This window comes from Megalobrama amblycephala, linkage group LG10 (genome assembly GCF_018812025.1).
Source record: "Megalobrama amblycephala isolate DHTTF-2021 linkage group LG10, ASM1881202v1, whole genome shotgun sequence".
NCBI classification, from domain to species: Eukaryota; Metazoa; Chordata; class Actinopteri; order Cypriniformes; family Xenocyprididae; genus Megalobrama; species Megalobrama amblycephala.
Window position 1 is genome coordinate 38,117,342 of NC_063053.1, and position 11,531 is coordinate 38,128,872.

Consider the following 11,531-nt stretch of genomic DNA (forward strand, 5'->3'; position numbering starts at 1 on the left):
AAAATAAGTGGCCAAAATATATTTATATATTTATGTAAACACATAGTAAATATATTTTTTGGCCATTTTTGGTATATTTTGAAATAAATGTATAATAATATATATATAATATATGAATAATATGTTTAAAAATATATTTGCAAAATAAAAATTTTAATTTTCAAAAGCAGGTTTATTACAAAAAAATGTCTGTATTTCTGTTTTGTTTTTCCCCTTCAATTTCTAAGTACACACACACATACACACACGCTCACATTTTATGTAAGCAGAGCAATGTAAAGAGATGCTGACTAAAGACATTACAAAAGAGGCAGACTGTGTGATAATGAAGAACATTTTATTTGTATATTCAACAGAAACAGAATATTTCTGACTCAGCTCAGCTCATGGTCAGCTCAAAAAAGGATCGCCAAAACTGTGGTCACAGTGGCCCCTGCAGCGCCCACCACTGCCTGACCCACAACTGGGATTCCAGCCGCACCTAAAGACAAAACACTTTCAGAGCCCAAAAGGAGTGTTTTTGCAAAGTTATGAAAATGAAATATCAACTGCATATTTCTTCCTATTGACTTTATTGTATGTCATATCTTCCGCAATCGTGGCATCTGCATTACCAGCGGCTTGAAGAACTGCAACCAGTGATCCGGCTGCGACCCCCCCTCCATTCGCCACAGCAGCAGCTGACATCATTGATGCGGCGTAAGAACCTGCGGCGATCCCGGCGCTGGTGAAACCCACAGTCGCCAGAACAACTGGAGCAGCAGCGACTGTACCAGCTGAAACGCAGTTTAAACTAACTGGTGAACATCGTTGTAAAGATCATTAAAGCTATCCATCTCATGAACACTTGACAAACACGGATCACACAACACTATAATACATTATTTACTTAAAACACTTATTTATATTTCTAATTTGCACACATCATAAATGTACATACAAATTGTCTGTATTATACATTGTTTTTTGCTTTTTTTGCACTTTGTATATCTTGTATATTTGTATATTATTCTTTTATTCTTTTTATTATCTGTGTCTTGTCTTGTCGCTGTCACTCTGTTGCACTGTGGAGCTTCTGTCACTAAAACAAATTCCTAGTATGTGTAAACATACCTGGCAATAAAGCTCTTTCTTTCTGATAAATACCTCTAAAAATTATTTTGACAAGTATGACTTTGACTATTTCAGTATTTTTAATTTTAGATTATTAAATTACAGTTGTTTGTTTGGTGATTTTGTTAGATTTTACCTGCTCCAGCACCAGCTGCGAGTAGCATCACTAATATAAAAGAGAAAATAATGGTAAGATTCCTGTTAATGCTGATAAACCAACATTAAGATCCTGCAGTTAAATGATAAGGTACTTACAGAGACCCATCTTCTTATGAATTGAGCCCTTGTCTATGTGTGAGTCTGAGTTAAGCTCTGTGGGTGGAGGCTTTTTGAGAAATGAAACTTGGGAGATGTTACTCACTGCAGAGCCATGGGTGGAGTATAACCTCCAGCTCCCCCTCTCTGGAGCTGCATGCTCCAACCACACCATATCCCTATCTCTCCACCCATTGAACAGGTTAAGCTCCACCCTTGAGCTCCAGAGAGGTGGAACTGGAGGTCATTTGGCTCTGCAGCGAGCACCACATGAAACTTAGTGGCTGTATTTGGCTTTAAAGAGATAGTTCACTCAAAAATAATAGTTCTTTCATCATTTACTCACCCTCATGCTATCACCAATGCATATGACTTTCTTTTGTTCAGATAACACAAAATATTTTTTTAAGGAAAATAATCCATCTCTTTGAGTCCATACAATGGCACTGGATGGGTTTTGATTCTTAAAAAACAGCAATTGTGAGGGTAATGACATTTCAAATAAAGATTGTATAAAATACTCCATTGCACCAGTAGGGGGTGAGAAATGACTGTTAAAAATTTATTTGTCATTGAATTGTTCATTCAAAAGTTTCTTTCAAAAATAAATAAATAAATAAAATCTTTTAAACGTTTTAAATAGACTGCAGAAATTAACATTTTGTCAGAACCTCTAGTAAACTGCATGATGTTTTGTTTAGTTGTCTATACAGAATTGTGGGAGAATCCTTATCTCTATTTTTTTCTCTGTAACTTAAAATACAGTATTAAAGTTTCTAGTTTATGTTTTAAATTTTAGAAATTACTGTATTTTATTTTAAATTTAAAACACTACTACTGTAAATAAAAATATACTATTTGGAATTGTTACAATAGAGACACGGAGGCAGACGTAAAAGCAACACAGGTAGGTTTATTGTCGAAACAGCAGAGCAAATGGTTATGGAGAGATGATAAAGCAGTTCTTGAATGATGAAGAGAATGTGATACTGTCCTTATGGTGTTTTTCAGATGCGGATGGAGATTGGCGTTGGAGGATGATGGCGAAGACACTCACGCACACAGGCAGGTAGGCACACGAGGAGAACAGGAGACGAAGGAGATGGAGGAGACGACTGGAGCAGGTAAGTATGGCGTTTGGAGTCCTTAAGGTAAGCATACAGAAGTTTGTAGTGCAAACGAGACCGGACAAAGACTGTGTGTGATTGTGGGTTCTTTATAGTGCTGATGATTGTAGTGATGATGAGGTGCAGGTGACGGTGATCAGTACTCGGGTGATTGAGTGCGCTGTGACTGGTGGAAGGTGGAACCTGACGTGTCTGTGACAGTACCCCCCCTCCCACGGCCTGCTCCTGAGGGCCGAGGACCCCGACATCGTGGTGGTCGTCCTCTAGGGCGTGGGGCAGGTCTGTCCGGGTGGTTGGTGTGGAAAGTCTGTAACAGATTAGGATCAAGGATATCATTCTTGGGGACCCATGAGCGTTCCTCGGGGCCGTAGCCTTCCCAGGGCTCTCTGCAGTTGGTGGTGAGCCGAGTCCCAAACCCTCTCGCTCTCCCGGAACCAGTAGTCGACTGCCGGAACGTTGGAGGGTTCCCCATCCCAGGGGAACAGTGGGGGTTGGTAGCCGAGTACGCACTGAAACGGTGTTAGTCCAGTTGTGGCTTGACGGAGGGAATTTTGTGCGTACTCGGCCCAACCCAGGTACTGGTTCCAGGAGTTCTGGTAGCCGTGACAGAAGGTACGCAGGAAGCGGCCTATCTCCTGGATCTTCCGTTCCGTCTGCCTGTTCGACTGAGGATGGTATCCGGATGACAGGCTGACGGTCACACCCAGGAGGGAGAAGAACGCCTTCCAGACGTGGGAGATAAATTGGGGCCCTCTGTCGGAGACGATGTCTTCGGGTATTCCATAATGACGAAAGACATGGTTGAACATCAGTTCTGCAGTGGTCATGGCGGTAGGCAGACCCTCCAGGGGGATCAGACGGCAGGATTTTGAGAAGCGATCTACAACTACCAGGATGCAAGTGTGACCATCAGACTCGGGGAGATCGGTGACGAAGTCCACTCCCAGGTGTGACCAGGGTCTCTCAGGAACGGGCAGAGGATTGAGCTTGCCGGTGGGAAGATGGCATGGGCTCTTGGAGATGGCGCACTCCCTGCAGCCCTGCATGTACCTTCTGACGTCGTTGGCCATGTTGGGCCACCAGAAGCGTTGTTTGAGCAACGAGAGGGTCTCATTGACCCCCGGGTGGCCAGTGCCAAGTGAAGAGTGAGCATTGTGCAGAAGTGGAGTGCGACGTGCCCGTGTGACGTATTGCAAGCCTTGGGGGCAACCCGGCGGAGTGCGTGAGGAGGCATTGGAGGAGGGTATGGTTTCTTCTGACCACTGGATGGGGTTTACGAAGATTGACTCTGGGAGGATAGTTTCTGGAGTTTCAGGCTTTTCTTCTGGGGCATGGAGACGAGACAGGGCATCAGCATTCGTATTTTTAGAACCAGGGCGGTAGGATATAGAGAAATTGAATCTTGAGAAGAACATGGCCCAGCGAGCTTGGCGAGGGTTGAGTCTCTTGGCAGCCTTTAGATACTCAAGGTTCTTATGATCAGTGAGAACTTGGAATGGATGGTTAGCCCCCTCCAACCAATGCCTCCACTCCTCTAGGGCAAGCTTGACGGCCAGGAGCTCACGGTCACCGATGTCGTAGTTGACCTCCGCCGGGTTGAGCTTGCGGGAGAAGAAGGCACATGGATGGAGTCTACTTGGCGTCCCCTGCTGCTGTGAGAGGACCGCTCCCACTCCGGTGGTGGAGGCGTCCACTTCCACGACGAAAGGTAGGTCAGGGTTAGGGTGGACGAGGAGGGGAGCGGTGGTGAAGGCTCTTTTGAGGGTCTCAAAGGCGTTGGTGGCTTGTGGGGACCAGGACAGAGACTTGGGCTGGTGACGGAGCAGGTTGGTGAGTGGACTGACGATAGTACTGTAATCTTTGATGAAGCAACGGTAGAAATTGGAGAATCCGAGGAAGCGCTGGAGTTCTTTGATGGTTGTTGGAGTGGGCCAGGTCTGGATGGCGGAAACCTTCCCCTCGTCCATCCGGATGCCACTGTGGTCAATCACGTATCCCAGGAACTGGACAGAGGGCTGGTGGAAGGAGCACTTTTCAGCTTTGAGGAAGAGATGGAATTGCCGTAAGCGTTGGAGGACCTCCGCAACGTGGTGGCGATGTTCAGCCAAGCTCCGGGAGTAGATGAGGATGTCGTCTATATAAACCAGCACGAACTTGTGGAGAAACTCCCGGAGCACCTCGTGTATGAAATCCTGGAATACAGAGGGGGCGTTGACCAGGCCATACGGCATCACAAGGTATTCGTAGTGGCCGGTGGGCGTGACGAAGGCGGTCTTCCACTCGTCCCCCTCACATATCCGGATGAGGTTATACGCGCTGCGGAGGTCCAACTTAGTGAACACAGTGGCACCGCGGAGATGTTCCAGGGCCGCTGGGACGAGGGGAAGTGGGTAGCGGAACTTCACTGTAATCTTATTTAGGGCACGGTAATCGATGCAGGGCCGCAAGCCTCCGTCCTTCTTAGCCACAAAGAAGAAACTTGAAGCAGCAGGGGAAGTAGACGGGCGGATGTAACCTTGACTAAGGGCCTCTTTGATGTATTCCTCCATGGCCTTCTCCTCCGGTAATGACAGGGGGTAGATGCGTCCCCTGGGCACTGGCTCACCCGGTAACAGATCGATGGCACAGTCCCATGGCCGGTGTGGATGTAGCTTGGAGGTGCGTTGCGGGCAGAAGACGTCACTGAAGGGGGCGTAGTCCGGAGGAACATCCACGGAGCGCTTCTCTACAGGAGTTTCGATGGACGTGGCGTTGATGGAGAGAGTCTTGGAGAGTGGAGAGTTCGGAACAGGAAGTGCTGGGAAGCAGTCGAGGAAACAGTGGTCGCCCCACTTCAGGATTTCGCCTGTGCGCCAGGAGATGGTGGGACTGTGTTGCTCAAGCCATGGGCGCCCTAGAACCACATCAGCGGTGGACTCCTCCAGAACCAGCAGATGGATGTTTTCCGTATGAAGAATACCCACACGAAGTTGAAGTGGTCCCACACAGTGACGGATTGTCTTACGGCTCAGGGGTTTGCCTGTGATGGAGTGGATTTGATAGTTAATCGGAGACGGGGAGGTCTTGAGCTTGAGTTGTCGACAGAGGGCGCCGGAGATGAAGTTTCCTGCTGACCCTGAGTCGAGGAGCACCACCACTGGAACAGAGGCATTTGCAGCAGTAAGGTTTACAATAGTAGTGAGTGGTTTCATTTTTTGAATGGAGGGAATTATTGCACTCACCACGGGCCGAGGAGGACGGGTTTGGCATGTGGAGATGACATGCCCCGGAGATCCACAATATAAGCATAAAGTCAGGGTCAGCCTTCTCTGTCTTTCCGTTGTAGTGAGACGTGAATGATCGATTTGCATGGGTTCACTGGCTGGTTCTGGAGAGCTGACGGGTTCGGACCGACGGAGGAGGATGTTGGAGAGTGACTGGCCCTGGTGCTCGAGGAGACACGACTGCATACGAGAACCCACGCGGATGGCAAATTGGATGAAGCATTCGAGTCCTATGGAGTCCTCGTATGCAGCGAGATGCAGCTGCACATTAGGCTCCAGTCCTTGGCGAAAGGTGGTGATGAGGGCTTGTTCATTCCATCCGCTGGTGGCGGCTAGCGTTCTGAACTGCAAGGCATATTCGTTAACAGAGTTATTTCCTTGTTTTAGATTATAAAGTTTCTCACCAGTCGATGAATCCGACAGAGGCTTTCCAAAGACCTCACGGAAGTGAGAGACGAACGCCGGATATGATTTAACCACAGAGCCTTTCTGGGTCCACAGAGAATCCGCCCATTGGAGGGCCTTACCTTGCAGTTGTGAGATGATGAACGCGATTTTAGCCGTCTCGGTAGGGTAGAGGTGCGGCTGCATCTCCAGGACCAGTTCGCATTGGAGAAGAAATCCGCTGCATTCCTCTGCCGATCCGGAGTAGGGCGCCGGTTTGGCCATGGGACTGGCGGTGAACGCTGGAGAAGGAGCGGTGATGGTGGGTGCGGAAGCTGCAGCGTTGGTGGAAGACGGTGAGGATGGTTGTGGGGTGAGTGCTCGGCGCAATGCGTCCACGAGCTCTTGAAAAGGGTCGTTGGTGCTCATGCTGTTGACTGTTGTTACGGTCCAGTCTTCTGTTACAATAGAGACACGGAGGCAGACGTAAAAGCAACACAGGTAGGTTTATTGTCGAAACAGCAGAGCAAATGGTTATGGAGAGATGATAAAGCAGTTCTTGAATGATGAAGAGAATGTGATACTGTCCTTATGGTGTTTTTCAGATGCAGATGGAGATTGGCGTTGGAGGATGATGGCGAAGACACTCACACACACAGGCAGGTAGGCACACGAGGAGAACAGGAGACGAAGGAGATGGAGGAGACGACTGGAGCAGGTAAGTATGGCGTTTGGAGTCCTTAAGGTAAGCATACAGAAGTTTGTAGTGCAAACGAGACCGGACAAAGACTGTGTGTGAGTGTGGGTTCTTTATAGTGCTGATGATTGTAGTGATGATGAGGTGCAGGTGACGGTGATCAGTACTCGGGTGATTGAGTGCGCTGTGACTGGTGGAAGGTGGAACCTGACGTGTCTGTGACAGGAATTTACTGTGTTTTATTTTACAGTGAGAACACTATTACCATAGGCCAATAGGCAGTACTTGCAAATTAGAGTTTTATTTTACCGTTTAATTATTTGCTACTGTAAATGAAAATAAGGTTATTCATTCATACCAAGAACTTTCCGAGCATCTTAATGCATTGTGGTTACTACGAGAAACCAACACAAATTTGGCCTTTGAACCAAAGTAGGCTATGTGTCATTTATCATTAAGTGTAAGTGTTGGGGTGGGCTAGCAAAGTAATTCATTCTGGGGTAATCTTAATTTTTAAGTAGTTTATACTTACATTTTTTGAGTATAAAATCAACAGTCTTGTTCAAAGGCAAGATCCTAGCAGCTGTCCGACGTTTCCTCTGTGCAGACATTGCTAACACTGAGGAAAACTGTACTAGGTAGGGTTGTGGAGTTACTGGTGCTGTGAGGTGTTAGTGCACCTGTTGCTCAAATCTTTATTTTTATTGCAGGACCTATAATTACATACAATATCAGGGAAAATGCCATGGTTGTATTTTTAACAATGAACAATAATAATGACAAAAAAATTTCATTGAGGGTACCATGAATGTATTCCAATATGATAACGACCCCAAACACACCTCCAAGATGACCACTGCCTTGCTAAAGAAGCTGGGGGTAAAGGTGATGGACTGGCCAAGCATGTCTCCAGACCTAAACCCTATTGAGCATCTGTGGGGCATCCTCAAACAGAAGGTGGAGGAGCGCAAGGTCTCTAACATCCACCAGCTCTGTGATGTCGTCATGGAGGAGTGAAAGAGGACTCCAGTGGCAACCTGTGAAGCTCTGGTCAACTCCATGGCCAAGTGGGTTAACCCTCTGGAGTCTGAGGCTGATTTGAGGCCTGGAGAAGTTTTGACATGCCCTGACATTTGTGCTTTTTTCAGTTGTTCATAAACATATTAATGGAAAAAGTGTCATTACACTGTATTCAACACAAACTAGGCTACAATAATATGTGAGGAACATGTATGTACATGTTTGTGTTTTTGAAGGAATAACATTTATGCGTGGTTATTGAAAAAACAAAAAACTTAAGTCACTGAAATAAGGCCAAAAAAAGTATTGTAAATCTGTGTTTACAATACTTTAGGGTATTGGAGGTTGTAAACTAGAGTTTTTGCTTAAAAATTATGTAAAAATTATGCTGCCTACTCCTGCATATAAAACAATATATTGATTTAGTTTTTGTAAGACACTTTTTGCCAAGAAACACAGTATGCGTGGAGGTGTGAATCACCACTGAATAATGGGCCATTCTCACCTGAGAAGACAAAAGAATTGGATAGTAATGAGCTGAAATGACTTGCATATTAATGAGGCATTTCAGTCAGGTAGGCTGTGAAAAAAACCTTCTGTGATGTCTCAAGCTCATCATGATATATGAAACATACAGAAAAATATTATTACAATATAAAGTAATGGTTTTATATTATACTTTAAAATATAATGTATTTCTGTGATGCAAAGAGTCTGAATATAGGCTTTTAGTTTAAAAGCATGCACATTTGGAGAAATATTGGATTCTCATATTCTTATGTAAATTTTCTATACAGAGGGGTTATATTTATTTAATATTCATTGTCATTACTATGAGCGCTGGTGTTTTCAATTCATACTTGAAGTCAGAGGGCGCTCTCTGTGCATTTTTAGTCCACAAATTCATCTAAAAGAAGAAGAGGCTATTCCATGAATGGAGTTTCCAATTCATACTGCAGCCGGAGGGCGCTAAAGAAACAAAAACTCATCTAAAATTCATCTATAGAAGAAAAGAAAACAGGAACTAACTGCATGTCTTCTAGAGCTCGCTAACCATGACTTTTACATCCAGATAAACACTTTTCAAGACAATAAATACACGATTGAGACGATGAATGCATGTGTTGCCTCTGAATTTGCGTCTGAATAGCGCTGGCTCCGTGGGCGTGGCCGCATTAGCGGATAATGAGCTGAATCACGGACATGGCTCTCTTTTCATACAGATTACATAAACACAGAAGGTTTGTTTTCGATTTGACTTACATGATTTAAAACCTGACATCTTAACGTTTTTTTAGACATAAGTTTAATTTTTCTGTGATTAGTATTCACTAAGTTACAGTTCATTTTCTGAGAACTATCAGATTGGACTTCGTTCAGAGGGAGAGGAGAAATGTTAGTTTTCTTTATTTTACAAAAAGCACAACATTGTGTTTTTACTCTGAGTGTATACAAATTAAAGAAGATATTCTATAGTTTTAATTGATATATTACTTATGTCTCTATGACAAAAAATGACGGAGTATTTTAAGTCTGTTTTGCTGCAATGTGAAAAAAAACCTGCAAAACGCGCCGGCGCGTTTTCAGACCTCAGAGTGTTAAGGCAGTGCTGGAAAATAATGGTAGCCACACAAAATTTTGACACTTTGGGCCCAATTTGGACATTTTCACTTAGGGGTGTACCCATTTTTGTGGCCAGCGGTTTAGACATTAATGGCTATGTGTTGAGTTATTTTGAAGGGACAGCAAATTTACACTGTTATACAAGCTGTACACTCACTACATTACATTGTAGCAAAGTGTCATTTCTTCAGAGTTGTCACATGAAAAGATAAAATAAAATATTTACAAAAATGTGAGGGGTGTACTCATGTGAGATACTGTATATAGTTTTTGATAAAACTTAAAAACATGAGAAGACATCAAACAAGTGTCATTAGTCAAGTGTATAAAGAAGAAGTTCTTATTGTTGCCATGTTTCTTCTCTAGGCCAAAAAATATGCAGAATTCTCTCCAAACTCAAGCTATTTTGCTCTCGACCTGATAAAAGCACCCTTTTTTTCTAGATAAAAATCATTCAGTCTAAAGAGACTCCTTGTAGGGCTGTACGGTTAACCAAAATTAAAGCAAAATCGTTTGTGGATCTTGCGGAAGGTCTTGTGGAAGTATTTAAACTGTGTGTTACAACTAACCCTGTGTTGAGAGAGGTAATCTGATTATACATATACTATACATAGTTCACACATATACACAATCTAAGAAAAACTATACAAGTGCTTTACATAAATACTGTACACTCTCCTGTGTGTAACACACTCAGAATTGCATATAAAAAATTGTTTTCATGTGGTGTGGTGAGGTTGGTTTCGGGAGGTAGGGTCATGGATGAGGTTTCAGAGAGGGGTGGGGTGACTGGAGTTGAGGGCTCTCACAGCCTGGCGGGAAAAGCTGTTGAGCAGTCTGACAGAGCTGGCTTTGATACTCTGGTACCGTCTTCCTGATGGCAGGAGCTGGAAGAGACTGGGATGAATGAGTGGGGTCCTTCACGATACTGGTGGCTTTGCTGGAGCTTCGTGCAAGGAAAATGTCCAGGATAGAGGAGAGAGGGGCAACGATGATCTTTGCAGCTGTGTTCACTGTCCACTGTAGGGTCTTGCGGTCTGCAGCACTGCAGTTCCCATACCAGACAGTGATGCAGCTGGTCAGCACACTCTCACTCTGCCCCTGTAGAATGTGGTGAGGATGGGTGGAAGAAATTGTAGGCGCTTCTTGGAGAGTGACTTGGTTTTGGTGGTCCAGGTGAGATTCTCTGTGATGTGCACTCCTAGAAATTTAGCGCTGCTGACTCTCTCCACTGTCGAGCTGCTGATCATCAGTGGAGGTGTTTCTCCTGAAGTCTATCATAACCTCCTTTGTCTTCCCCACATTGAGGGACAGGTTGTTTGAACCACTCCATTTAGCCAGCTGTGCCACCACCTCTCTATAGTGTGATTTGTCATTGTTACTGATGAGACCTACCACAGTTGTGTCATCCACAAACTTGATGTGGTTGGAGCTGAACTTGGAAGTGCAGTCGTGGGACAGCAGTGTGAAGAGCAGCGGGATGAGAACACAGCCCTGTAGGGCCCCTGTGTTCAGTGTTGTAGTGCTTGAGGTATTGCGACCGACATGGACTGCCTGAGGTCTTCTTGTTAAAAAGTCCAGGATTCAGTTACAGAGGGACGAGTTGAGGCCCAGAAAGTCAAATCTGTTGATAAGCTGCTGATGGATTATTGCGTTGAATGCTGAGCTGAAGTCGATGAACAGCATTCTTACATAAGTGTCTTTCTGTTCTAGGGGGGGTAAGAGCCAGGTAGAGGGTGGAGGAAATTGCATTGTCCTTAGGACGGTTTGGAAGGTATGCAGTCTGGAATGGGTCCAGTGTGTTTGGGAGACTGCACTTGATGTGATACATGACTAACCTCTCAAAGCATTTGGGGTCATTGATTGGGGTCAGTGCTATGGTACGACAGTCATTCAGGCATGACACAGGTGACTTATTTATTACTGGAATTATGTTGGTGAATTTAAGACACATGGGGACGATTGCCTGATTCAGTGAGGTGTTAAAGATATCTGTTAAGATACATCTGTCAGCTGTGTAGCACAGTCTCTCAGTACATGGCCGGGTAT

General features: G+C 44.8%; 1 protein-coding gene across 1 annotated transcript; it reads right to left on the reverse strand.

Annotated features, from left to right (window-relative positions):
• Nucleotides 1-316: 316 nt before the first annotated feature.
• On the reverse strand, nt 317-1,558 carry LOC125277578 (interferon alpha-inducible protein 27-like protein 2A). Its single transcript, XM_048206057.1, has 4 exons — nt 1,369-1,558; nt 1,250-1,279; nt 615-776; nt 317-481 (listed from the first exon to the last, which is right to left on the reverse strand). The coding sequence occupies exons 1-4, from the start codon at nt 1,541-1,543 to the stop codon at nt 396-398; spliced, it is 453 nt and encodes a 150-aa protein (XP_048062014.1). The 5' UTR covers nt 1,544-1,558; the 3' UTR covers nt 317-395.
• Nucleotides 1,559-11,531: the final 9,973 nt, after the last annotated feature.

Coding starts and splice junctions, on each gene's coding strand:
- LOC125277578 (XM_048206057.1), bottom strand. CDS start 1,543: ATGGTGTGGTTGGAGCATGCAGCTCCAGAGAGGGGGAGCTGGAGGTTA. Junction 1,280..1,368: donor TCATAAGAAGATGGGTCTCT/GTAAGTACCTTA, acceptor CTTTTATATTAG/TGATGCTACTCGCAGCTGGT. Junction 777..1,249: donor CGCAGCTGGTGCTGGAGCAG/GTAAAATCTAAC, acceptor ACTGCGTTTCAG/CTGGTACAGTCGCTGCTGCT.